Here is a 27,182-nt window from a genome sequence, read left to right on the forward strand (position 1 = left end):
TTTGCCAGTGTTCCTGATCATCTTCATGAACGGTCAGATGGTCGGTCGCTGTGAATAACAGGACGGCATTTCCTCCTCTCTTTTCATAAAGGATGATTAAATCTATCGTCTGTTGAGGGAGGTGAAACAGGAAGCACTGAAGCTCCTTTCTTCAGTATTGGGAGACTTCAAAAGGCTCTTATTGTGGCCCCCATGCAGATACTTCACTGCCATTTCACTCAGAAACCTTAGTATTCAAACACACCCCCAATATAGGATGAATAAGGACTATGATTCATGCAAAGCTACCCTAAAAGACTAAAAGGATAAAAATAACATGTTGCAAATGTTGGAGTGTAGTGTACTATTGTAGTTTAAGACTGGATTGTAAAGCAGACTATTCAGCAAAAGGTGAGACACAAACTGCATGACTAAGCAACTCCACCAGGAATATAACAGACCATGCAACAAAGGTAAAGAGGAGGGCAGGACTATCAGTGTATATAACAAGTGAATATCAACACAGACAGGAAGTGAAACCCAGTTAAAACTATCAAAGAAAACAGGAAACAACCCTACAGAACACTAATAGAGGAAACAGGGGAGGCAATAATAAAAAACTCAAGACAGGAAGCAAAATGAAATGATGAGTCAGAGCAAAGAATTTCACACCAACAACCAAGATATTTTAAAATAAGAGAAAGAAAAAGAAGTGTAAGACCAACAGTACGTCTCAGATTTTAAGAAATTCTGCTGTAGTAAAGGAAAGTAGTCTGCCAGACTCTTTGGGTATAAATTGTAAAAGATAAATGTGTAAAATGACAAAAAAAGTTTTGTTAGGTGATTATTCAGACTTTCCTGTGACTATAAAAGATATTTTTTGTTAATTCACAGAATATATCCTTATTTTATTTTGTATTTTTTAGCAGTTTTGTAAAAATCAAATTTCCATAGCAGTCGAAAATGTAGTAAAAAAACAGGAACTTTCTGTCATTTAATTGTTTATCTGCTACTTATTATTTATGTTGGTGCAATACAAACGGCTGCAAACATACAGTTAAAAGTCTAAAATCTACGTCCTCCTTTACATTTTCCAAAGCCGCCCAGTGGGCCAGACTGGAGTCTTTGTCTGGCAGATTCTGGCCCCCGGGCCTTATTTTTGACACCCTTGGGCTGGAGGATATGCATACAGTCTGAGAGGGTCTGTAAAGAGGAATGGCACTGCCATGAAATATGGGACTGGCTGACTGAAAGCGGCGAGTCGTAGTTTGTATTCCTTCCTTGTGATGAGTTAGAGCAATGAGAAGAAGAGCCAGAGGGCAGGCTTGGTTCCAGGAGAGACGAAGAGACGGCAACCAGAGAATATGGATTTCAGTGGAGGGTGCAGGGCTGCGAGCATGGATCTCCACGAGGCAAGGCAGGTAAGTCTTACAGGTAGGTAAACAGTTTCCTTAAACAGGACACAGAGCAAGAGACTGGAGTTACACCAGGGGTGGGCACCGAGGGCCGGTGTCCCTGCAGGTTTTACATGTGTCCTTACACCAACACAGCTGATTTAAATGGCTAAATTATCTCCTCAACATGTCCTGATGTTCTCCAGAGGCCTGGTAACGAACTAATCATGTGATTCAGGTGTGTTGACCCAGGGCGATATCTAAAACCTGCAGGGACACCGGCCCTCGGGGCCTGGAATTGCCCACCCCTGAGTTACACGGTGAGAACAGAAGTCAACAATGGAAGCCAAATTACCGCCATAATGACAGAGAGAAACGTTAAACACGAGTCCAAACATAACCAGCCTCAGCGGGCATGACAGCATAAATGTTCCCCTTTACATTTCAGGTAAAGAAAGTCAACCTAAAGCAGCCTCATCCAGCCTCACAGGGAACAATCTACTCAAGACCCAAGAACTAAGACCTCATCCAATGCATAGAATACCAACCCGTTTCACCAGCTTCAATATCACAGCTTTTCCTACTTTTGGTCATTTAATAAGAATTAATAGAGCCTGGTGTTAAAGAAAAGTAGCTGATCTTTAATTTTGCCCTTGCCCAAGGATGACAACTCAACAGCTGTGCAGGAAGTTTGATAAAGAACCAGCAGAACAAAAGTTTAACTGAAACCTTCTGCCATGCAGCTGGTGGTGCATGAAAATTAAGCCTCCGTTCTCTGTCTTTGAGTCCATAATTTTTGTTAATATTTACATTCAAACATCAAAGTGATGAAGCTATTTATTTTACAACAGAAATAGTCTTGTGGCAAATCAACACACAGTCTTTACACTCGGTAAGGATAAAGGCTGCTCAGTCTTCGGCTACCAGTGAAACTGACTTCCTTTAGCTTCAGATTTCCTTTTTGTAGCCGTTCTGTGTCAGCTAGTCCACAGTTACAGGTGCTGTGGAGCTGCACCTGTGTGTTTAGTTCTAGCTATAAATGGATGAGGCAAAATTTTACACTGACACGAGAGCCAGTTTTAAAACTGCAAAGGACCAGATATGGCACAGTGTTAGAAGATTAAGGATCTTTTTTGAACTTTGAGTCATGCAAAGCTGAATTCTGTCTGGTATGATCATTATTTCTGATACAGCACTTTTCGCTGAGCTGAAACTGAGATTTTGTTAGAACAGCTTCAATAATATCAGTGTTTAATAACTCAGGGGTTTAAGGCTTTTATTTAGCCTCTAATTCCTTTTTGATTAGACGGATGTTTAAAAAAAAAGTCAATTTTGCAGGAGTTTTTCAAATCTCGCTCACAGATTTGTTGTATTAATAACTGTGTCTGATTCACAGAGCCCAGGGTTGTTCAGCTTGGCCTCACAGCTGTTACTGACTAAATCTGACTCTATCTATATGCTTTTTTACTTAAAAAAAAATATCCTTACACTTAAGAAATGACTAAAAGTCTTTCTGTAAGAGCCAAGAAGATCACAGTTAATGTCATAGTTGGTTAAAAAGCTTATTCCTCAAAGAGCAGCGTTCCAAGGTCCTTGAAGCTACAACTAGCTTCCTTCTGCATTAAATTCAACAATAATAATAATCATCATCATCATCATCATCATATTGGTCACAGTTTTCTAAGTACGCCATTAATCTTAAATCATAACCTTGGAAAGGCTGGGCATCTTATTACTTTCTATAAGACTATAAAAGAAACATTACCAGCATTGTGGTGACGGTGCTGGAAGCTCTTTGCCTGAGGTTAAAGTATCAACAGGCCAAACACAGACAAAAACAGCAAAAAGTATATTTTCACGAGTATTTATGCAGCATTATCTGCACAGACGTGTCCGGTGAAGGCTTCATCAGATGTTCTTTTCTGCCCTGAAGTATGATGCAATACTAGGTTTTACTTAAGAGTTTAAACATCCTTAAACTAAAACATCAAACCAGAGCACAACAGTCCCAGCAGACGTCATCCTGAATCAGCTGACAGCCCAGCTGATTCTAAGCATCTATTCAATGAATCGCATACATGCCCTGCTACGTCACTCTGCTGCTGCACACATGCAAGCCGTTTTGCAAACCACTTCCATGAGCTCACAACACATATTTCAACATAAACACGTGACCCAGTCATAAAACAAGTCGAGAAATTTGTACCAAAGCCTCCTCATGTGTGCTGACAAATGTCGTCAGCTGATCACTAAACATCTCCTGCAGTTATTTTAATTTTGTAAGTGAATTGACTAAAACTAAACTAGACTAACTAAAATATCAACACTTTTTTTTTTTTTTTTTTTTTATTTATATATTTCTTTGCATTTAACAAACTATAATAGCCTCGACAGGGGCAAATAACAATAATAAAATAAATAATAGGTTCTCTGTGCCAGCGTTGATGTTATTAGTACTTCTTTTTTCCCAGCTCTAGTCACTCAGTTTGCCTGTTGTTAAAAAGAACGATGAATCCGGAGTTTCAGAAGGTAAACCAGCAGATGAAGCTGATGTTTGATGTTCAAGAGTGGAGAGCACCGTGTAACTGAGGCGTCAGTAAAATAAAAGCTCAGCACGGTGAAACATCAGTGCAGTGAGCTCTCAGCAGAGTGGCGCTTCCGGAGTGTAAATCAGTCAGCATTTGTCGCCACCTAGTGGCTGCTCTTATTGTTGCAACTCACTCCAGAGCATGGCTCAAGTCTTTCTTGGACATAAAAACAAATCACAGCTCTTGCTGCTGCTAGAGGGCGTACAGACACCTGCAGCAGGAGGTGACTGCACTCTTTAAAGGTATCCTTGCAGCAAGATATCTGATAAGTACAATAATTATGGCTTTGGATTAAATATGTTCATTTTACAAAGCAAACATCTTGATTTTTAATTTTTTTGCATGAAAGCAGTCCTGTTAAATTCACATTACAATGTAAATACTGCAACTGCAATATACCATAATTAAAGGGTTTAGAGCATGGCATCTTTTGTATTTTTTTGTTAATAATGTCAGCATTTTAAAAATTAAAATACAAAACAAACACACATCTTGACTCCAGCTTCCAGTATGTTTGGACTCTTAGTGTTTTAGAAACCTTATTCAGATCTTCTCACCTGTCTACCTGTCTGAGTAGTTTTATTTCTCAGCTTCTTCGCTCATATTCTTTTTTTTCACATGTCCTCTCTTTTTTATGTGTTTAGGATATTATACCACGGATTTATAGTGTCACATAACCTTTTAGTGTTTAATGGGATTTGTTGTTTCCTGTTGTATAAAGCTACATAATCACAGGAACTTGTTGTCATGTGCAAGGAAGGATAATTATAGCCCCTAACTGTCCTCATTAAACTGCACTGTTGATGCAAGCTGCAATTAAATCGTTGTTTGGTCAACAAGACACCAATCTGCAACAGGATTAACAAGGATTTAGAAACATTCTTCTCTTCCACATCCATTTCTTTGTCTTGTCTAATTTTAAATCGAATAATTTTGCACCACAGTGGGTTTAATTAACTGTAAAGCATACAAAAGACATGTTTTATTGTATTGTGTGATTTTAAAAATGAAACAAACTCTTTGATCAGTATTCTTGTGGTTAATTTACACTATTTAAAGTTAAAACAAGAGCAAAACACACACAACTTTGGTATCTTAGCCCTGGCTCACAGTGTTTTTAGATTCATTGTCTCACTTTTAACAAGCCACTACATGTAGCACATTGTTGCTCCTAATAACGACTTCATTATTGATTGATTTGCTAGTTAAACAGCAGTGATAAGTGGCTTGTTTTGTCAAAACAAAAAAATCACAAAGATATTTTATGTACAGATAAAATAAGAAGCTGTACTTAATTATCAATAACTAACTCAGTTCAGCAGGAATCTGACACCCTGGTTTCTGGACGGTTTCCGGGTTATAAATTAAGTTTAAAATAAACTATTAGTGCTGCCCAATTTAGGGACCTGACTCACAATCAGTGTCGTGAAAGATGATTACAGGTTAGTATTAAATGACTAAAAAGCTAAATTCTTTAGAGAAATGCATCTAAAGCTGCAATTTTACCTGATTACAAGTAAAAGTAAGTTTCTCATGGACACAGACGTGCAGTTCGGTATGGAGGTTGTGGGAACGGCTGCATTAGATTCCTCTAATTAATGTTTTCATGGTCTTCTGTCAGTGTCTGTATTGCTAATCCACGCAGTATGTTAATGTGTTGATGTGTTGTATATTTGTATAGCTGTCAGTACTGATTAACCATACTCACTTACTTTACAAAGCCAATGTCGAGACTCTGAAAGAAACCAATAATGTGACATCTTTGTGTACTATAAATTTTACATTTTGGAACATTTAACCAAATGTTAGTGAGTTTGTATGCATAGATTTGAGCCTGTATGTATGATTTTTACCCTGTGTGGGTTAGAGATAATCCAAACTAATTCAGAGTTGTGCACACGATTCTTGTTTTTTTGTTTTTTTGTTTCTTAAGTACCCTGGGAGGAAAGGAAATCAAAGAAATCATTAAAAGCCCAATAACATTCATGCTCATGATAAGTGGATGTAAACTTCTGATTAAATGGCCTCTGTTTGTATAGCGCTTTACTTCGTCCCTATGGGCCCCAAAGCGCTTTACATTCAGTCATCCACCCATTCACACACTGGTGATGGCAAGCTACATTGTAGCCACAGCTGCCCTGGGGCGCACTGACAGAGGCGAGGCTGCCGGACACTGGCGCCGCCGAGCCCTCTGACCACCACAAGTAGGCAACGGGTGAAGTGTCTTGCCCAAGGAAACAACAACCGAGACTGTCGTAGCCGGGAGTCGAACCAGCAACTTTCCGATTACAAGACGAACTGCCAACTCTTGAGCCACGAGTTGTATTAAGGTACAACTGTAGCTTAATATAGTATGATATAAATTGCTCTTATTTTTTTATTCAGGTTTTTAATTGTTAACGTTATACTTAAGTTGTCAAAGAGGTTTTACAAAACCAGCTATGTAAGTCAGGATATAAAGATACATCTATTTTTGAATACAAAATAGGTTTTCGTGTAAATTTCGCAGATAAAAAGTTAATAATTGCGTTTAATGTCCAAAGTTTGAAGCGGTAAAGTGAATAATTTCACTTCCCTGTAATTTGAGAGCACTCTAGTCTGTTTCTGTACCTGTCACTACCTCATGTGGACTTTAGTTTGAAAATTGCAGCTCGGAACGTTTGATGTGACTTTTATTTTGAATGGAAACCAGTACAAAAAAGAAAAAAAAGAAAAAAAAAGCTGACGCGTGAATTTCAGCTTCACTCCAACCTGGACGAGTGTAAAAATCGTTTCATTAAAACATTAACCAGGTCGTTCGCTTTATTTTGAAATCTCCTGCACGAGAGATCATTTCCTGCTGTTCTGCTCAGGTTGTTCGGGCAAACCTGGTCACGTGGTAGAAAGTGGCAAGAGGACTGGATCATTTATCAAAGTTTAAGGTTATATGTGTGACTTTGTCCTCAGGGAGATTCCCTTTCCTCCTCCTCCTTCTCTTTACCTGCACGATAAGTCAACACCTTCACTCGGAGGGAGGATGTCCAACCTGCCGGATATTCCTGCTCCGCGTAAATTCCACTGGATCCAAGAAGGAAGCGAGAACACGTTTACCAGCTTGGAGTTCAGAAGTTTAGTTCTGGTTTCGTCCGATGAGAAGATTTCAAAGTGTTAAAGACACAAAGAAGAAGCATGTTTTCCTTCCTGCGCTCAGGTGAGTTTTCCCTTTGGATCGTTTCCTCGTGCAGCACAGGTGATGCTGGCTGTCTGGAGATCTACACAGACGCATATTATAGGATATTATAGCACAGATTTATCGTGTCACAAAGTTCATATTAACCTTGTCGTGTTTATTGGGTTTATCGTTTCCTGTTGTATAAAGTTACACTATCACAAGAACTTGTTGTCACGAGCAGGGCAGGTAATTATACCCCCTCAACTGCCCTCATTAAATTTACAGTATTGATGCAAGCTGCAGTTAAATCAGTAAAGTAACTCGTGTGTTATATTATAAAATTCTAAATGACTTTATAATAAAAGTAATTCTCCATCTGTGGAAGTTTAATTGTACCCATATTATTTAGAAATGTGTGATGAGCGCTGTAAACAAAATATGTGTATGTAAAATACTGATACTTATAAATGTGTGATTACAGGTGGGCTTCTTTTCTGATGTTATTTCAAATAAAATGTTTATTCATTTAAAAGAAACAAATGCTGTTATGAATAAAAACTGTAAATACTGAGATGAATGAGCGACAAAAACAATGTAACATTATCTTTGGGGGGCTCAGGCTTTTATTAGAGGTACACGGTGGGCGTCTACATCTGTAAGCCTGTAAGACTGGAAAGTGTCTGATTGAGAGAAGCTTCATTTATCAGCATGACAGTGATCCCAAACACACTGTCAGTGCAGTAAAGTCATACCTGCACAGAAAAGTATACAGTGGAAGTCTATCAGTCATGGATTGGCCTCCCCAGAGCGTGTACCCCGACATTATGGAAGCATTATAGGGACATCTGGACAGAGGACAGAAGAAAAAATGAGCAAACATCCAAAGAAGAGCTTCGAAAGTCCCCCAAGAAGCCTGGAGAACTAACCCCGAAGACTGGTCACACCAAATATCAACTTTCAAGCTCGTTAGAATTGTACAAACTCTGTTTTTATCTCATATTGCACATGTTTCAATAAATCTTTGCACCTTTTTCACATTTTGCAAGCAAAATTTAAAAAATGAGGCGTGACTCAAGACTTTTGCACAGCACCGCACATGTCTTTGGAAGTATTAGAATACATAATACATACGCATATCAGAGAACTGAGTGGAGGCCCGACTACACATTTGTACATAGTTTCTCATAGTTTTCTGTGTGTGAAGGATTTGATTCTCTGTATGTAATCTGATTACATAAATCACTTTAATCCCAGTATAATTACCTGTTTGCTTCCAGGCAGAAACCCCGCTCCTGAGCAGATCCACATTTCCTCGCTACCTCCCAGTATTCCCACAGATCAGGAGCCAGAGCAAGCTGAAGGACAAGGTGAGGATGTTTATCCTGTACACAGCATTTTTTTAAGGACTCATCACATTTTTATGAAATACATGAAACCTTTCAGCCAGACTTACTCAGCAACGTTGAGCGCTACAGGAAGCCGTTACAGCGTCGTGACAGCAAAACACAAATCTGCTCTGTGTCGGGGGAAGTGAAGCATCAGCTCCTCTTTTCCCCTAAAAGCAGAACAAACTGTTGACTTTTATCGTATTATTAATTCATATCTGTTCAACCAAGACTCGATCATCTCTTTGCTTTCACTTTCCAGGCATTAACAGCGTGGCTCCAAATAGATTTCTCAACAAATTTGTGTACAAGAGAATTAATTTGAGTCCCCTAATTTTTTTTTTATTTGGCATCTTTTTTCAATTAAAATATGGAGACCATTAAATTACTAGCTTACAGTATTTCTGTCTCCTTTTGGAGACTCATTTCACAGCTGACCAGGGGTAAGGTGGTGCATCTATCAAAGACATGCATCTTAGGTTACCTGATTCCAAATGTACGTAGGTGTAAATGATGGTTGTCTCTTTGTGCTGTGAAACCTCTTCTAGATATACCTTCCCTCTTCTGCATGACATCTGGGATAGGCTTAAACACTCCTGAATAAGCTTAGGAAAAAGGGATGGATGCCTGTATTAGACCAGTGATTCCCATAGACTGTATATAAAGATGGACATAGCCACTGTGACAGTGGTTCCTGTTATGAAGCACGGAGCTTAACATGTCTGCTGTCTGTCGTATTTTGAAAAAGGCGTAACAAACGAGGGCGGGGTGGATCTGACTGCGACTGACGGCCTGACAGATTTATCCTCCTTCCTGAATTGAAGAGTGGCCACATATTTTCTAAATACCTTTCAAACAAATGACTGAACACATAAAGTCACCAGTAAAGTATTTACTGAGGCCTGTTTTCCCCACAGGCATCTATACAACTTAAAGGCTTGTTGAACCCTGCTGGACATTAAAAAGAATACATGTTTAAGGAGCCATCAGATTAGCTTCCCTTGTTTTGAACTTTATCTTCGATACTTTGCACGCACTCAGCCCCCAGTCCTTCGTGCTGCACCCAGATGGTGGGAATTATGAGACTGACAAATCAACAACCCCGAATGACAGCAGGAAGGAAATATGATCACTTTTTTCCTGTGGCACAGACCACAACTAAACACCGGTGCAGACGACCGTCCACCTAAAGAAGAGACAGAGTCGGTACAGACCAAAGTGACAGCTCCCTGTCTTCTGGCTCCAGCTGGACTGAGGATGTCAACAGTCTTCAGCTCAAGTGTGTCACCCGTCTGGAAAAGCTGGTTAAAGTTAGCACGATCCCAGGCTAAAGAGACAAACTGCAAACCAAATGTCTGTTCTGAGAGACACCTGGTCTGCTCAGTGTCTCGTGAGGCCGTGAAAGCAAGACGTACACCGGTTGAATGGGGGCACTTGTCAGATGTCAGGCTAGCTCTATCAGCTCAGAGGCGTGCGCACTTTAAAGACGTGAATTAAAACAGTGCTGAATTATGCTAAATATATACTAGACACAGCAGACAATAACCGGTCCTTGTTTTAAAAACAAGATTTTTTGTAAGGAAAAAGTTAAAAACTTCTGTTTCTTATATTTACCGTTGGAGAAAATTTGTTACAGTTTATAACTAAAAGTTTGTTTGCAAACTCAAGTGGAACGTCCACAGTTGAAGTAGACTTAAATCATATATAATGGTCTATGGACCAGTTCTGGCCCTGGGGCAGTTTTTCGCCCATGATCTTCATGTTAAAAGAAGAAGACCGTGAACTGAGGATATATCAGCAGACGTACGTTGTTTGTTTGTTTTTGTAAAGGTGTGCCTTGAAATTTTGGCTTGCCCGTTGGTGTGCCCTGGGCAAGAACATTTTGAGAAAACTGCTGGATTGGAAGTCTTTAAAAAGTACAAAAAAAGAAAGAAGACGTTGTGATGTGATCAAAAGCTCCTGAGTGGTGATTGTTGGTTCACCTGCTGATTGAAGGTAAAGAGAGAAAAACCTGAACCTGAGTGTTTCTTCTGCTTGACTCAAAGAAGTTCCTCAGGCCGTGAAACGCTGCACTGCATTCGTAGTTACTGCACTTCTCAAAAGGCATTTACACTCATAAACATATATTGGCTGTTGCTTATTTTGGACTGGACAGTATTGCTTAAAATGCCACCAGGATACACGTCTAAATATCATTCAATATAAATATTTACAATGATAAATGTCAGCATGTTGTTGATTTTTTCCTGGCAGTTTCCTGCCGAGGATTAGGCTGATGCTGGTCGACTCGTCGGGATCTGTAATGTTCCACTCGCTGCTGTTATAGGATGTGACAAAGTCTCAGTTTATGTTGTTCTGATGTTTGTCACATTGGAAAGAGCTCCGAAAAAGCTCTTATGAAGTAATGACAAGTTCTTATGAATTATAAGCTCAAAATTGATCAGCTCTTTGCTGAATATTTGAGGGTTTTTTTCTTATTTTATTTATTTTAAATTATGATAATTACTTTATACTTTTCTCTCGGATGTCTGAGCTTCACTGTCCATAAGGATTCAGGCAGAAAACTCAGGATCTTCTGCCGAAAGCTTTTCTGAGCTCAAACAAAATTTAACTTTAAGCTGTAAAGCTGTGAGCAGGATTTATGTCACGGCTGGTCTTGGAAGTCACTCCTGGTCCAACGGGCAACTTAAACTGTGTTAATGTGTTTTAGAAGCATTAAGGCACTTTAACTTTACACGGCGTTCTTGATATGAAGAAGAACAAGTTCTGAATGTCGTGTTCTAACTTAAAGTATTCGTGTTCAGTCATAATTGCAGCTCGTCTGCTCAGATAAGACTGACGCAGCTCGTGTTCCTGATAGCAGAGACATTGCTGGCTCAGATTAAGAGACTAAACCAGGAGAAACCTGCTGTAAACAAAAGCCTTCACATGACCTGGAGCCCTGAAGGCTTCAGATAACAGGAGGAGCAGGGAGGAGGCATAACCCATCACGTCAGGAAGGCGTCCTTTTATGTTCTGGCTGAAAAGTGAAAAGCCAGAAAGTCATTTTGCTAGAAAGTTGAAAATAGTTCTACAAAAAAAAGCAGCAGACTAAGAAGTAAATGTCAGAACAGATTATTTTAGAACGAGTTTTATCATTTTTATTGCTTAATTGATGAAAGGATGTTATTAAACAAACTAGAAAGCCCAGGATGGATATCCAGCAGACGGTGACGTGTCCAACATCAGTTAAATTTGGATTTTCAACCAAGACCAGACATTTAGAAAAGACAGTCAGTTATCCACATTTTTTTAATATTAAAAACTTCTTTACACCATTGCTTTCTCTCTACACGTGAAGCATTGTCTCATAGAGTGTTGCATGATGAGCTTATTTGTTTAAGCCTCTAAATTTACTGTTTCCACCTGCTAAGTCAACACAGTGATGCGCTGTAACTCCGACACCTCTGAGCAAGAGATGCCGTCTTTAAAGTTTGCAGAAGTGTGGAGGAGAAGAATTGGCACTTTCAAAGCAGATTTGGACACACGTAATTTATTCTTTGTCTTTTCGTTGACCTTAAAACCTTTTAACCATAACTCGATGTTGTCTAATAAAATATTCTTCAACAAGTTTTCGCTGTTTGGGATGAGCTGTGTGGAGATCTGCACGTGGACAGTGGGAACGTAGACCTGAGCCTAAACTAAAGACTCTAATGTTGACTTTCCAGCTCATAAAGTCATGTTTTTAAAGGATTTTAAATAAGTGTTTGCTGGGTGTGAAATTACTGTTTAAAGCAGAGTATTTTTTTATTGTATCTTCAGTTATGTGTGTGGGGTCCTGTAATCCCAGCAGACACATGGTTATAGTTAATAGATGTTTGGATGGACGATAGACTTTATCTGTTTAACTCGACCTGTTTACGTTTATTCAGAGGGATTTACAGAAAACGCAGAGGAAACAGAAGAAAAATAAGGAGACAAGCACACAGTTCATCTGACTGAACGTGGTGGCATTATTACCTGCAGCTCTGACAGCAGTTAAACTTTGGTTTCTATGAAAGTTTATAATGAAGCAAAACTGCATTCTCAACAAGCTAAAAGATAAACATTGAACGCATTATGTTATTATACTTTAAGCTTCACATTATTATGTAAATATCAGTTGTTTTCCTACTCATCTGCCTGCCTAACATGCTGTTTGTGTGTTGTTGACCTGTGTAAAGTTCACTTTTCTACTTTCTTACGATGCTTTTGTCATTTTGTTGGTTTTAAATTTCAGCGGATGACGTGGTTGAAGAGAAAGGGGTGATCCAGACCACATACACTCACAGAGTACACTCCACACCCTCGGTCTTCCTCCAGAATCACAGTGATGAGCCTGTTTCCAGCACTTACTTTGACGAGAAAGTCCCTGTCCCTGAGGAGGATGACGAGGTAAATCAACCCTGGATTACATATGCAAACCTGTGTTGATATCCCCTATAAATCAAGATTTGATGTTATTAGAGGTGCAACTTTTGTTTCCCCCTGCCATAGAGGTGGATCAGTCTCCGTAAGCTCTGGGCCTTCACCGGCCCGGGGTTTCTGATGAGCATAGCCTACCTGGATCCAGGTAACATCGAGTCTGACCTGCAGTCAGGTGCCAAAGCTGGCTTCAAGGTAACTGAGATCATGCTTGGTTTGTGTTTTGGTTGATTAAGAGTTAGCTTATCTCAGAGAAGGTCAGACTGAGATCATTTTTATTAGCAATTATGGTAATTATTTGGTAATTAACTATTTTTCAACTATACTTCACAAATTATTTTGTACAAGCAGCAGTTTAATGTCCCAAAATATCTAAGTTATAACAACACCGGACCAAGAAAGGCAACAAATTCAAAAAACACTGATTACTTGGGTACTAAAATTAAATCCTAATTTTCTGAAAGTTGGAGCATTTTGTCAGATATAAAAGAAATGCAGCCTTAGTTAAAAAACAAAGTTAAACATATCTAATATTTACAGTGGGAACCTTTTGTTTTAAAATATCTGCTCATTTTAATTTTTTTGCCAGCAGCAAATTTCAATAAAGTTGAGACAGGGGCTGCTTCACCTCTTCTTCACACTCTGTTAGTGTTATTGAAAGGATGAGTTTCTATTATTTTGAAATCAAAAATATCTTCCTATTCTTGCTCGAGGTAAAATTTGATTTGCTCAACAGTTTCTGGCCTTGTTTATTGTTTAGTCTTTTACTGTCCTCCAAATGTTTTCAGTGGGTGACAGGTCTGAGTGAGTGTACTGCAAATACAGACTGATGGGTCGCACGTTTTGCTTTTTTAACCTGGCTATATCACCATGGTAACCTATGCTGAACACATCAACTGGTCCAGAGCAGGTTATGTTTGGATTTCAGTTTAAAATTGTCTGGAAGTGCCACATGTTCGCTCATTCGTTTCTCTAAATATCTTTTTAACACTTAATCTGTTGAGAAGTACCTCACAAAGTTAGACCAGCGCCAACCGTGCGTCACACGTATGGATGAGGAATGTGCATAAATATGATTTTCAGCTTGGTCCTAATCAGATGCCCAGTGTTGGAGTTGTAGCAAACACAACATGCATTAGATTAAAAAAGAATCACTGTGTTTGTAGGCTGTTTATCACCAAGGCGATTCAGTCAATAAACTTCATTCCACACTCATCCGACAACTAAACCAAAGTGGTTTTCACATCTGCATCATCGCGCTTTGGGCCAAGTCAAATTTAAAGTTTCTAACTTTGCAGCTGTCGTGTTAGAAATAAACAGCAGCACTGCAGTGAAAGCTTGAGTATTCACAATATTAGTTTCAGATTTATTTGCAGCGCCATTAGCATGTTTAATCTTTCATATTATTTATAAATTTCTATCTCTTCTTCTGGTGTAGGCAGCAATGAAATAGGTAGCACTCAATGACAACATTTTATGCAGAAGAAGACTTTAATGACGTGCCATGTTTCCACTTTTCTGTGAGCGTGCACAGTGACACTGTCTTTGTCTTTCCCAGCTAACAAAAAGAAAGTCTGGCTATGTTGAACTTCCTTTCAAGAGTGTTAGCAAGCCCATTTAGCGCTCAGACTCGGATTATGGAGCACTGCTGCTGGAAAATGTGCAGAACAGACAAAGCCTTTACCTAAATCATCATGTGTTGCTCTGCAACCAGTAGATACCTTTCAGCATTAATGGTTCTTCCAGTTATGTCATTTGTTCTTTTGCATTTCAGCAATATTTCTTGAAAGACAAGTCTAACTCACTGCGCCTGAAACTGGCTGTAAATTCACGAGTCCCACAGCACTGCAGGTCAAAGTTTAACAAAGGTGTCCTTTGCCCTTAAACAGGTGGAAACATTCCTGAACTCGGGAGTCGCATCATTTAAACTGAGTGAATGTTTACTGAGACTGGTGTAAGAGTGACCGGGCCCTAAGCCTTAATCCTGACCGTCAGTCCGGAGGTATGCAGGGCTTTTCAAGGTTTTGAGCTGCAGCCAATCACAGCGACAAGGCTGCAGCACAGTCACAGAAAAGAAATGCTCAGAAGTCTTGTAGCGGCTCAGTAATGTGAGGCTTAATTATCGTTAATTAAGACAAAGATAATGTGTTCAACACTTTTCAACAACAATAAAATTCACATTGCTTCTCATAAAATAACATAAACAAGCTTTGAATAAAACTTGTAAATGCAACATAAGACTGTGTAAAAGCACATTAGAAAGAAATTGGTTCAAGAATTATTTGGTTTTAATGAAAGGCAGTGGCAAACAAAAAGTCTTCAGTCTTAGTTTACCAGAACACGGAGTTACTCCTGGTCTCTGTGAGGTTGTTCCAGACATGTGGAGCAAAAACCTGAAAGCTGCTGCTTCTATGTTTAGTTTTATCTCTGAGGACAGAAAGCAGACCTGCACTGGGAGACCTGAGGGGTCAATACACAGCAGATCAGACATGTAAAACATGCTGGCTTATAAACCGTTCGGTGCTTTATAAACCAGCAGCAGCAGTCTTTTCAATCAAACATTGAACACATGTGCTGACAAGAAGTGTTAATTGATTTAATTCAGATAAAGCAATCAAAATATGTTTGTTTGACAGAAAAAAAGAAAGAAAAACACAAACAGATTATATTCAGAGTTCTAAAACGAAATAAGAATATAGATGAAGAGTAAAGCATCATCTCCGTCATGGGGGAGGCAGAGGGAGTGCGAGACACAAGAATAGCACTGCATTTCCTTTATCGTTTTTAGGTTTTCCACCAAAGACAGAAGTATGTCGCAACAGGGGAAGTAGGAGCAGATGGTAAAACAGGGGTACGGGACTCGTGAAAGTTCGCGTCAGGTTAATGTGGCCACAAAACAACAGTCTCTTTTCACAGAAAACCCGCTCACACTGACTGAAAAGCAGAGGCGCTTCATAAAATGCAAAGGTTTCAGTTTTTTATATGTGCAAATATGTTTCTGTCAGAGGGCCACAACTTAAGATAATAAAAGAAGTCAAGCTGGGCTTAGACGTACTTTATTTATCCCAAAGGTTGATAACTTCCTTTGTTACAGCAGATAAAACACTGACACAACCAGTAACAACATATAAAAATAACAGACAGTAGTGCCAAAAAAATAGAATTACTTTTAAGTAAAATAAAGTTGACTATAATCTAAAAGAAATATATATAAGCTGCATCACTCCAAAAATTAAGTGGGCCCTTGATCATCGGTGTAACACAAAATCAGTTACACTTCAGGGCTATTAGTTTGTCCAGTCAGGAACATAAACCGCTGTGAATCAGTTTCACCTGCAGGTACAGTGGAGAGGCAGGACAACCCACCATTCACCAATCCAAACCATTCCCTTTATGGGGGCTGATACACGGTGGTTTATGCTTCCTAACTGAAGTTTAACCGACTTGGTGCTGAACTGTGATGATCGAGCGTTCCCTTCGATTTTTTTGAGCAGTGTAAAATGGCTCAATAAAATATAATAAAAGTGTGAAATGGCTCAATAAAACAAAAATAAAGCAGAAATTCTAAAAATAGAATACTAAAGGTAGTAGAAAGAAAGGTGTAAGGTTTAGTTTTACAGATAGAGTTGAGTAAGCGTAATAGTTAAAAACAGAGTCAAGAGTCTTGGAAATAAATTAATGTCAGTGCTGTCGCAAAGACAGCCAAACACACGTGGTTTTATATGTGTCTGTGTGCAGGGCGTGCATAGCAAAGCAGAACTTTCAGAGCGTGTTCACACCTATAGTTCGTTTAATCTGGTCTGAATCAGTCGATGAGTTTGTAAACTTGTTGCTTTTCCTTGTGGTTTGGTTTGTTTTCACACAGAGAAAAATCCAAATGAACTCCAAGCGAACCGAAATGAGTCACGAACAAACCACATAAGAATATTCGGTCCGCTTATTGGCCAGATGTGTCTGGGGCGGGAACAACAAAAGTAAATACAGGAAGCAGGTGCTGTGTCCTGGACTATCAGAGAACACGGAGAATTTATGTTTGTTCCACAGCTAGCTGCTAGCCCGTACAGGTCCTTGCACGTCTACCTTGCTGCATCTCTGGATACAAGGCATACGTGTCTACGGGAAGTTTTTTTGCACAAACTTGCAACATACCCCTGGTAGTTGGTTTGGATCAAGGTCGCATCACGTTCACAGGATAAACAAACCGTTCTGAAGTTCGTGTGGAACCGTACCAAGACCCGAGGCGATCTCAGTACGGTTGTTTTGGTGTGCGATTGTTGTGTTCACATCTGCACAAACGAACCGCACCAAGAGGGAAAACAAACCAGTTTGATTTAAACTGATGAAACACGGCAGCTGTGAAAACAGCCTTAGACTAAAGATGAGAACCACTCATTCAAACAACCTCAAACTACACGTACTCGAGCAACAACTCGCTGGGTTTCAAGTTGATCGAAGGAACAGTTACCAAGAAGGGCAAATAACAGACAGAACGACATACAGAGATTTCATTATTTACTGGTGGTGTTTTAAGCCACTTCCTGGCTTCAGTTTCTTTTCAGATCTTAGGGCAACTTCACAATCATGTTACCTATCAACTCACAAGCTCCGATTAACTGTTCGGTTCTCTGCCCTCGTCCTTTCAGCTGCTCTGGGTGCTGCTGGGTGCCACCATCGTCGGCCTGCTGCTGCAGAGGCTGGCGGCTCGGCTGGGCGTGGTCACCGGGATGCACCTGGCTGAAGTCTGCAACCGCCAGTACCACACTGTGAGATACGTTTGCCGTTATTGTTCTATTTTCTGTTGTTGTTGTTGTTGTTGCTGCTTCTGCTCTCTCTGTTCTCATCACAGTTCTAAAACACGAGCAGGATGAAGTCTGACAGAGAGGCTGTGAGCAGAAGCAGTCTTAGTTTACTGAAACTGCCTCCTTGCATTACAAGCACTGCTGTTACAGTAGCTGTAATCCTTGGATTATGCGTCTCAAAACATTAAATCAAACCAGCGTGAGCCGGTGACACTTACAAAACAGTGACTGCATGAATTATTCATGTGGATATATTTTTAAATCCAGCTTATAAGAAATATTTGCATCTGTAAAACATGAAGAGAGAAAATAACTGTTACAAATGTGCCTCTGTTTGCTCTCTTTCTGTCCTCTCAGGCTACACTGCCCACTGTTGGAAACATTTTTTAAGCTTCAGTAGGGAAACGTATGCAGAGAGCTGCATGGATGAATTGACTTCTTATCTTTGAATCTGTTAACTTTTCTGTTTCATGAGTTTAGAGGACTAGCGACACAGTTGAAAATGCAAATGCTTTGACTGCCGGCTTGGTTTATTAATTGATTTATTGAATGATGAAAAGCTGAAAAGAAGTCATAGGCACAAATTAATTTGTGCCTATAAGTCAAAGGTAAATTAAGGCTGTGTCCTCAAGCAGAAATGCATGAACACTTTCTGCCATCGTAAATTCACTTTATATGTTCTTGAAAAGGTTTAAGGCACAACCTGTCCCGGATGGGATGGGAGAAGAGCGGACAGAGGAGGCTTCTGTCCTGCTTCAAAGTCCTTTAATCGTGGTGTGACGTATGATTGTTGCACCTCCACGTCGACATGCCTTAAACCAATAATTCTCATTGTGCAGCTTCAGCTTTTCTGTCCTCTGTTCCTCACACCTCGCTCACGTTTTTGCAGAGAGGAGCTTAGACATAAAAGTAGGCCTTCATTTTTTCACGTGAACAGCGTGACGGCAATGACCAGCTGAAGCAGCAGAGGGCGAAATGTCCTGACTTTTATTGTCAGGAGATTGCTGGATCCTAACTCAATAAAAGTCCAGTAAATATGGCTCCATTCATGCTGTTTAGTGCTTTACAGGTGACGGACAAGTTGATAAAACAGCTGAATTCCCAAACAGTGTGCGACCAACACACACAAGAAATAAAAAGTAGTTATGGTATAGAGTAAAAATCTCCAACAATAAAAGGTTTCCTCACATGCCGGATGTGTTGCAAACTGAATTTTATGTCAGCTCAGACCTTTGTAAACACTGCCTGACTCTGACAGGTGCCTCGTATCATCCTGTGGTTGATGGTGGAGCTGGCGATCATCGGCTCAGACATGCAGGAGGTCATCGGCTGCGCCATCGCTTTCAACCTCCTCTCCTCTGGCAGGTGGTGCAAACACACTCAGCATCAGTTTAATGGCCACTGGGACTCAGTCGCAGTTTGATGATTGCCATAAAATGAGTCGATTACTTGGCGATGATCATTTCCGTTGTTTGTGTTTATCCACAGGATCCCCTTATGGGGGGGTGTCCTCATCACCATCACTGACACGTTTGTCTTCCTCTTCTTGGACAAGTACGGTAGGTTGGAATAATCACTTTCAAACTGTTCGTCGGCTTATCAGCAAAAATGAAGCACGCTTATTTTTTCCTCTGCAGGTCTGAGAAAGCTGGAAGCCTTTTTTGGATTCCTCATTACAATCATGGGGATCACATTTGGATATGAGGTATAAACACTTACACACGATTATCTGGAAATGAGTTGGGGGGGGGGGTTCTCTCAATCAGCTTGTTTTAACAGCTTAAACTTGGCCATCTTCAGCGGATCACATGCATGTCAGTGGGGAAAAAGTAAGCAAAATATTTTTAATACTACCTGGAAGTCCCTGGATCCGAAAGGATGTCTGGATCTCAACCGGATATTTTTTTTAAGAATATCAAGAAAATTAACACATTAACTTGAAATGAAACAGAGAAAGCGGTGACCGTGTTGTAAGAGAGAACTCTGCACAGTTAAGACAAAAGAAGCAAGAGAAGGTCCCACAGAAGACACGGAAACAGTGTCTGAGGAGGAAACTGGAAAAGATGTCGCCCTCCGAATTGTTTCCACTCAAGTGGCAGTGGAAACAAAAAAATGTAATAAAGCAAGGCTACGGCCGAAATAATGAAGGTTAATGTAAGAAAAAGAAAACCGGTAGAAGACATGGAGCAGCTCAGAAGAAGAAAAGAAACTCATGGCAGGTTTGAAGTACATGCATATTCTCCAGCGTCTGTGTCACGGTGCCAGAAATTAAAATAATAAGTGATGCGATCCAAGGACGGGTGTCATTTTAAAGATGAGAGGAGATAAGATATCGCGTACAACAATATGTGTTTTAAAAAGGTTCAGATCTACACAGCCGTAGAAATAACTTGTGCACATTTTGCAAGACAGCTGGTATTCATCATGTGTGGTATGAATTAAATCACAGATTTGTGTGTGACATGTTCATGTCTACACAGATTTGTGAACGAGGCCCGAGCTGTTCATGTTTGTAAAAATGTGAAATGTCTGATTTTTTTTTTTTCCAGAATCCTTCTGAAAAATTTCTTCAGATTGATTCCAAAAGTTAGCTGAAGTTAGAGTAAAATTTTAGGTCCTGGATTTTTGGTGTTTGGTGGTGAGATGGCACATTTGAACCTATTCTGTCAGCGGCAATTTGGGCTTTGAAGTCAACTAAATTTAAATTTACCCACACTTCTGATTACAAGCTCTGGGTAGTGACTGAGAGAATGAGATTGCGGATACAAATGGTGGAAATGAGCTTTCTCCAAAGGGTGGTGGAAAGAGGGAAATTCAGTCAGACTCAGAGTAGAGCCACTGCTGCCAACATTGAAAGGAGCCAGCTGAGGTGTTCCACACGTCCTTCTAGTAGGAGGTAGGAGGGAAAGTCTCCAAACACGCGAGAGCGATTATGTCTCTTAGCTGGCCTGGGAATGCCTCACTGTTCCCCTGGATGAGCTGGAGGAGGTCTGGGCTTCTCTACCCAGTGGCAGAAGATGAATTGATGGATGGACTTTTGGCTTCCATCGATTATTAAAACAAGAAAACAGAGATATTTATCAAAATGGTCATGATTATGATTTTTTGGCATAATCAGTAGTCATAGTGGGAAACATTGTTTGGGTCAAATGTCACAACATCCCTGACACCTCGACAAGATGACAGACTCCAGGAAATACAAGAGAAAGGCAGTAATCCCGTAGACAAGACAGAGGAACAGAAAGACAGGGAAACACTGGGAATACTATGAACAGAAGAATGTGGGAAACTCAACAAAAGAGGAACCAAAGTTACACAAATACAAAAAAAACTGGGACCACAACACATGAGCTTCAGGTTGTTAAGACTTCACTGAAAACCACAAATGTTGCATTGAAATCTTTTGATCACCGTGTTAAGATTTTTCCTCTAAACATCACATGAATGTTTGTACCAAGCTTGTAATCTGAGCACCCAACACTCACTCTGAACTCTGAGCAGGTGGTGCAAAATCACCAAGTGTCTCTGGTCTCTTCAGGTTCGTCCTAATTTAGATCTTCTAAATGTTTTGCTTTTGAAATCACTCCTTGCTTCCTTTTCAGTATGTGACAGTGGGTCCAGACCAAGGCCAGCTGCTGAAAGGGATGTTTGTGCCATACTGCGAGGGCTGCGGACCCGTCCAGCTGGGTCAGGCTGTTGGCATCGTGGGCGCCGTCATCATGCCTCACAACATTTACCTCCACTCTGCTCTCGTCAAGGTCAGACAGTAATGAAATCCCTGCTTAATCATCTGTGTGAAACTTGCATCGGCATCATCAGTGAGTTTTTAAATCTTCTCTCTCAGTCTCGAGAAGTGGATCAGTCAAACAAAAAAGAGGTAAAAGAGGCCAACAAATACTTCTTCATCGAGTCGACCATCGCGCTGTTTGTCTCTTTCCTCATCAATGTGTTTGTGGTGGCCGTCTTTGCTGAGGCTTTCTATCAGCGCACAAATGAAGAGGTGGTAAGTATCTCTGCGGCTGCTTTATGATCTAATAAAAATTCAGAGTCGTGATGGAAATTCAGCAGCCTGTTTTGCTTTTCTCCCTCCCCCCGTTTTCTTTTTTCAGTTCAATGTCTGTAATCAAACAGGCAGTCCACATTTAGACCTGTTCCCTCTGAATAATGAAACTCTCAAGGTGGACATCTACAAAGGGGTGAGCTTTTATGCTTTTTACTGAAAACATGATAAGAAAAGTCCGTGACCATTTAAATGTATAACAAAACAAATATGATTCAGTTATTCAGATCGACTCTTATTGGTGTTTACAGATAAACAGGTAACGATACTGTTGAATGCACGCCTGTCAGCATATTTGCTCATACCACATGTTTAAATGGAGTGCAATTATAAAGTAATAAGACTCAAGCTACAATGGTCCCTCCCTCGTTTATCGCGGTAGTTACGTTCTAAAAATAACCTGTGATAGGTGAAATCCGCAAAGTAGCCAACTTAATTTTTTTACAATTATTATAGATGTTTTATGGCTGTAAAACCCCTCACTACACACTTTATACACTTTTCTCTATGGTTTAAACACTCTAAAAGTTAAGACCTTCGTAGAAAAATAAGTCCAGTATTATAGAATAAACCTTTGGTGCAAAACGTTTCGTTTCATCGAAATTTTTGTGTTTGTTGGAGAAAACTTACAAACATACAGTTCAGCACTTCAGAGTCACATTGCTAGCGATGGAAGATTTAGGTCAATTTGACAAGCTGGACGCATTCTGTACTCTACAGGAGACACGGCACAAGATTGAATGACAATGGTCTACAGCCAATCAGAATACAGAACACAATGCGCTGGAAAAAAAAAAAAAAGCATGCAAAATTGCACAAAAAAGATCCGCAATGAAATGCTTTTTTTTTTTATGCTTCCTGGAATTCCCGTTCAGATCAGTGATGAACAACAGTTAAATACAAAGTCTGTGCAAAGATGTGAATTGATGCAAATTCAGACCAGGAGACACATTTAGAGGCAAACACATGTCTGCAAGCTTTGATCCACACAAAATGAGAACTTTGTTTTTTCCTTCAGAGCTGGCATCAATTCAAAAAGGTGCTGGGAACACTCCTTTTAAGATTTTGGACCATATTCACATGATAGTGTTACACAGTTGATGCAAATTGTCCGTTTAACCACATCTATTCAATTGACATCTACCATCCGAATGTTGCAGCAGAAATAAAGAACACTTTTCTTCTATTGCCCAGTTTTGCTGAGCCTCTGTGAACTGGAGCCTGTCGCCTGTTCTTAGTAGACAGGAGTGGCACTGGTGTGGTCTTTTGCATTCAGAGATGCTCTTCTGCATGCTTTGGTTGTAACTTGAGTTGCTTTAGCAGGCATTTTCCCCCAGAGAACAGCTGCTTCCTAGATATTTTTCTCTTTTTCAGGCCACTTTCTGTAAACACTAGAGATGATTGTTAATTATTTATATCACAACGTGTTTAGCACCAAGTTGTCTTTACCGTTCCTGAATGTATTGATCTGCTAACATTTAATTCACTCGTTAGAGCTTTGCCTTAATAAGCAGTTGAACTGGTGTATCTAATGAAGTGACCGTATGTAGTGGAATTACAAGAAAAGGAGTGAGTGAACTTAAGGGAAAATATTTGTGGCTTTTTTCAGAAACTGTGTGGACACGTTTGGTCTGAACATACTTATACTTGCATATGCATGTGTGATTTCACCACAGAGCTTTAAATTGCACAAAGAGCTATCATCAGCTCCTGTGTCAAATTAACTCAGAGCGCTTGCTGGGGATCATCACTGATCTCCAGCTACCGCCCAGAAACAAATAGAAAAGCTCGGGGTCATTTCTTCTTTTTAAATTTAAAGGCTCATTCATGCATGTGTTGCTACATCAGGTTATCTATCCAAGCAATCACTCGTTTTATTTGCTGATTATCCAGCTAAGGTCGGTCCATCACATTCTATTACCATATATTATGTCGTTTTCCACACTGTTATGAAATATTCCTGTAATAAATCAAAGACACCCATCAGCACAGCTCATTGGGCTTACACTGTAGGGAATAAAGGATTCCTATCCCGTAATTAAAAACAGAAGTTATCCGTGAATTCACAGAAATTGTTTTTTTTCACTATTTAAAAAAAAGTGGTGTGTTTGACGCCCCTGCTTGCAAACAGAACTCCGGGTGTTTGTAGCCTCCGTGTACTTTATACAGTTAACTTAAAAGCACACAAACAGGTCAAATTTGGAGCACATAATGACAGGCTTGTATTTTATATAATATTTCTGAGATCATCTGGATTCAAGCCCTGCAGGAAACGGTGACAATGACATTAACATGCATTTATTCTTAACTCCCTCTCTGGTTTTAGTGGCAGCAAAGTGGGCCTGCGCTGGTTTTGCAGAGCATGTTTTCTGTTTTTTATCCACTGTCATCTGTGTTTGCGTGTCTGTAACAGGGAGTGGTGCTCGGCTGTTTCTTTGGCCCAGCTGCTCTCTACATATGGGCCGTGGGGATCCTTGCAGCTGGTCAGAGCTCCACCATGACTGGAACATACTCCGGCCAGTTTGTCATGGAGGTCAGTGAGAAAGGAAGAACCAGATGTGAACAAAAACCACATGTAAAGCTCAAACAGTGGAAATGTCAGCGCTAACTCTTTCCCTTTAACGCAAATATGTTCTCCCATTCTTTCTTTACTTGAGCCCTTTATTTGGCCTGTTCAAAAGCTCCTGCATGTAATTTACTTATTTACTTATAATCACGTACAGCTGCAGTCGGTTTGCTTCACTAAATCTTTTGTAAACAAGCCCCGTTTTCTTGTAAATGTCACCGACTGATTTGTTCTCCTTCCCTCAGGGCTTCTTAAACTTGCGCTGGTCACGTTTCGCTCGGGTGTTGCTGACCCGCTCGCTTGCCATCACGCCCACCCTGCTCGTGGCCATCTTCCAGGACGTGCAGCACCTGACGGGCATGAATGACTTCCTGAATGTGCTGCAGAGCATGCAGGTCAGAAAGAGGTTAAAACCAGTTCAGCTTCATTCAACCATCCGCCAACAGCACCACTTTTCTTTTAGGCTTATTTATCTTTGTACTGCTGTTCTTATTAAGTGCATTAAGGTCATTAACATAACTTAAATGCACAAGCAAGCAGCACTGGTTTTCAGGTTTTGGATCAAGTTCTAGGTTGGTAAAATCAAAACAGGCTGTACTCTTATCGTTAAATGATAAGATAAGACTACCTAAGTGGCAATAAGAATGCCTCGTTGGAAAAAAGAAACAGGGTTGACCCAGTTGCTTCAGATGTAATCCTGCAGTATGAAAGAATTTATTGTCTGTACTGAATAAAATGTTGCCAGACTGGGTCCAGTTGCTTCAGAAATATTGAATACATAGCACAAATGAGTTGCAAAACATCCTTGTTACTTAATTTGTCTGTAATTAATGTTCGTGCATACTTAATATACACTGATTCACAGTCCCCAAGGAAAGCAGGCAAACTTTAGGTCCAGGCATTCATGTGGATATTACTTTGATACATAATAACTACTTTATTTTCTTTAAAGGAACCCATTCTGTTCTATTTCAGCTCTGTATATTTATCCCCAGAGTCTACTACAGTAGCTTTAAGTAGCTTTAGCATCTCTCCCTTTAAGCTGGCTAACTTCTGATTGGCTGCACCACACAAACAAAAGGTTTGAGCGGTAGATGGACGAGTTTCTGTATTCCTGAGATGACCATGTTAGGGATATTCCCTCCCAGTGATGTCATACTGATCCAACTGTCTGAAACAGTTTATGCCTAATTCTATGGACAATCTTTGTAGAGCCTAGGATGTAACTTATGTAAGGGCCCAGTGTCATTGCCCACATGTATGCTTCTCTGGTGTGGTGCATACGTGTTAATTACAGTGCCTGTCCCAAACATTCATATGCGGTGCCAGCCGATAGAAAAATTAAAAAGCTGAGATTTTTTCCCCCCTCATGGGTCTCTGCTCTTTGTGGTGGTCACTCTTTTTTCAGGGGCAAACATATTTGTCCCTGTAGATTTTGCACTTCTTTCTACAAAGAAGTGTACAGTTTCATCAATCTTCCTCCAGGAATTTGCTGGCATTTGTGAGTCCTTATATTTTATATTGATGCTATGATTATTATTGCTTATACTGAGGCAGTGATTGTTATTCTCTCACTGATAAATTCAAAAACAGCAGTGAAAACATTGCAGGTGTTAATCGCCATAATAAGTCGGGTTTAGTCATCGTGGTTTGTGCTGCTCAGTGTGTGAAAACAGTTAAATATAAATAATGATCATTAATCTTTATTGCTTAAAAACAGCAATATATCATCTGGACGTTTTCAGTGGGAGAAACATTTCATCACTCCCACTGAAATTGCTCCATCCAGATGGATCGGCTTTCTGGGATTTCCTTACCTGGACGAGTGAGCGTGCATTAGGACAGATGCATGCTCAGATAAGCTAAGCAAGACAAAAATTACAGGGAAAAAATTCAGCTGTACCACTGTCTGCATAGTGGGATAGGTCATGTGTAGAACTACATCTTAAAACTGATAAATGAACATTAAAGAGCATCACTGCAGATTCATTTATACATGAGGTTTCTTGAAAGTGTTGACTGCAGCAGCTACAAACACTGCAGCTGTGCATCATTATAAACCTATCATTATAACAGCAAGTCTCCTGCAAACAGGTGTAAAGAAGAATTTTCACTCTTTCCATAACTAGGAAGGGAAAATGTTTGCTTGTGCATACATCGTATGACATTGTGTATAAATACGTTCATCGTGTCTCATTTGATCTGTAATAACATGTCTACGAATATGTCTTTGGGGGAGGTTTTCAAATTGTAAGGAACAAAAACCTGAAGACTTCCTCAGGGTTTTTTCTCAGGGCGAGGTGTTAGCTGAAAACCAGAGTTACAGAGTGGTGTTATGGATTATAAAGGCAGTGGGCATGGAGGTTTTAATGGAAAAACATGAGCTGCATTCTGGGAAATGTGGGATCAATCCTTTTTTGGGGGGTTTAATTTACTCCTCCATTCTCTCAACTTTACAAGCGCCTTGAATCAAATGAACACCACATCCCTTTGAAAAGATAAGTTTGGACACTTATTCCTTCAAGACATCAATTCTGAATGCATCAAAACCATGGAATAGTTATTGATAAGGAAAGATTTGTTGGCTGTCAAACAAACTGTCTCAGCTGGGTTTTGGTCAGATGGCTGCAGAGGTCAGGTCACTCCATCACTCTGTTTCTTGGTCAAGCAGCTCTTACGGTGCTGCTGGAAAAACAAATTATAGCCCCACTGAGCATGAACCACATGGGATGGCGTGCCGCTGTGGGATGTTGTGGTAGCCATGCTTTTCGAGTGTTGCCTTGAATTCTCAATAAATCACCAACCGTGTCTCGAGCT

The 27,182-nt window shown here is 40.0% G+C and overlaps 1 protein-coding gene and 2 long non-coding RNA genes across 6 annotated transcripts in view; 1 reads left to right on the top strand and 2 right to left on the bottom strand.

Moving 5' to 3' along the window:
• On the bottom strand, positions 1-5,551 carry LOC112843280 (uncharacterized). Its single transcript, XR_003215506.1, has 2 exons — positions 5,468-5,551; positions 1-1,429 (listed from the first exon to the last, which is right to left on the bottom strand). It is a non-coding gene; the product is annotated as an uncharacterized LOC112843280 (long non-coding RNA).
• The window catches only part of LOC100690878 (natural resistance-associated macrophage protein 2), a 27,918-nt gene continuing 6,099 nt past the window's right edge, over positions 5,364-27,182 (top strand). For 2 of the 4 annotated variants that reach the window (XM_019349702.2, XM_019349705.2), the window contains exons 1-13: positions 6,793-7,151; positions 8,390-8,479; positions 12,756-12,910; positions 13,013-13,135; positions 17,584-17,703; positions 18,998-19,104; positions 19,228-19,298; positions 19,377-19,444; positions 21,342-21,497; positions 21,584-21,742; positions 21,849-21,935; positions 24,213-24,332; positions 24,611-24,760. In XM_019349702.2, the coding sequence (XP_019205247.1) occupies positions 7,130-7,151; positions 8,390-8,479; positions 12,756-12,910; positions 13,013-13,135; positions 17,584-17,703; positions 18,998-19,104; positions 19,228-19,298; positions 19,377-19,444; positions 21,342-21,497; positions 21,584-21,742; positions 21,849-21,935; positions 24,213-24,332; positions 24,611-24,760 (1,428 nt within the window). In that variant the 5' untranslated portion in view covers positions 6,793-7,129. Of the gene's footprint in view, positions 5,404-6,275; positions 6,292-6,792; positions 7,152-8,389; positions 8,480-12,755; positions 12,911-13,012; positions 13,136-17,583; positions 17,704-18,997; positions 19,105-19,227; positions 19,299-19,376; positions 19,445-21,341; positions 21,498-21,583; positions 21,743-21,848; positions 21,936-24,212; positions 24,333-24,610; positions 24,761-27,182 lie in introns of those variants that run through there. The other 2 variants (XM_005477899.4, XM_019349703.2) reach the window with 2 other exon arrangements.
• LOC109196202 (uncharacterized) lies at positions 7,728-8,609 on the bottom strand. Its single transcript, XR_002057696.2, has 3 exons — positions 8,566-8,609; positions 8,376-8,467; positions 7,728-7,957 (listed from the first exon to the last, which is right to left on the bottom strand). It is a non-coding gene; the product is annotated as an uncharacterized LOC109196202 (long non-coding RNA).

The sequence above is a fragment of the Oreochromis niloticus genome, linkage group LG20 (assembly GCF_001858045.2).
Source record: "Oreochromis niloticus isolate F11D_XX linkage group LG20, O_niloticus_UMD_NMBU, whole genome shotgun sequence".
NCBI lineage: Eukaryota > Metazoa > Chordata > Actinopteri > Cichliformes > Cichlidae > Oreochromis > Oreochromis niloticus.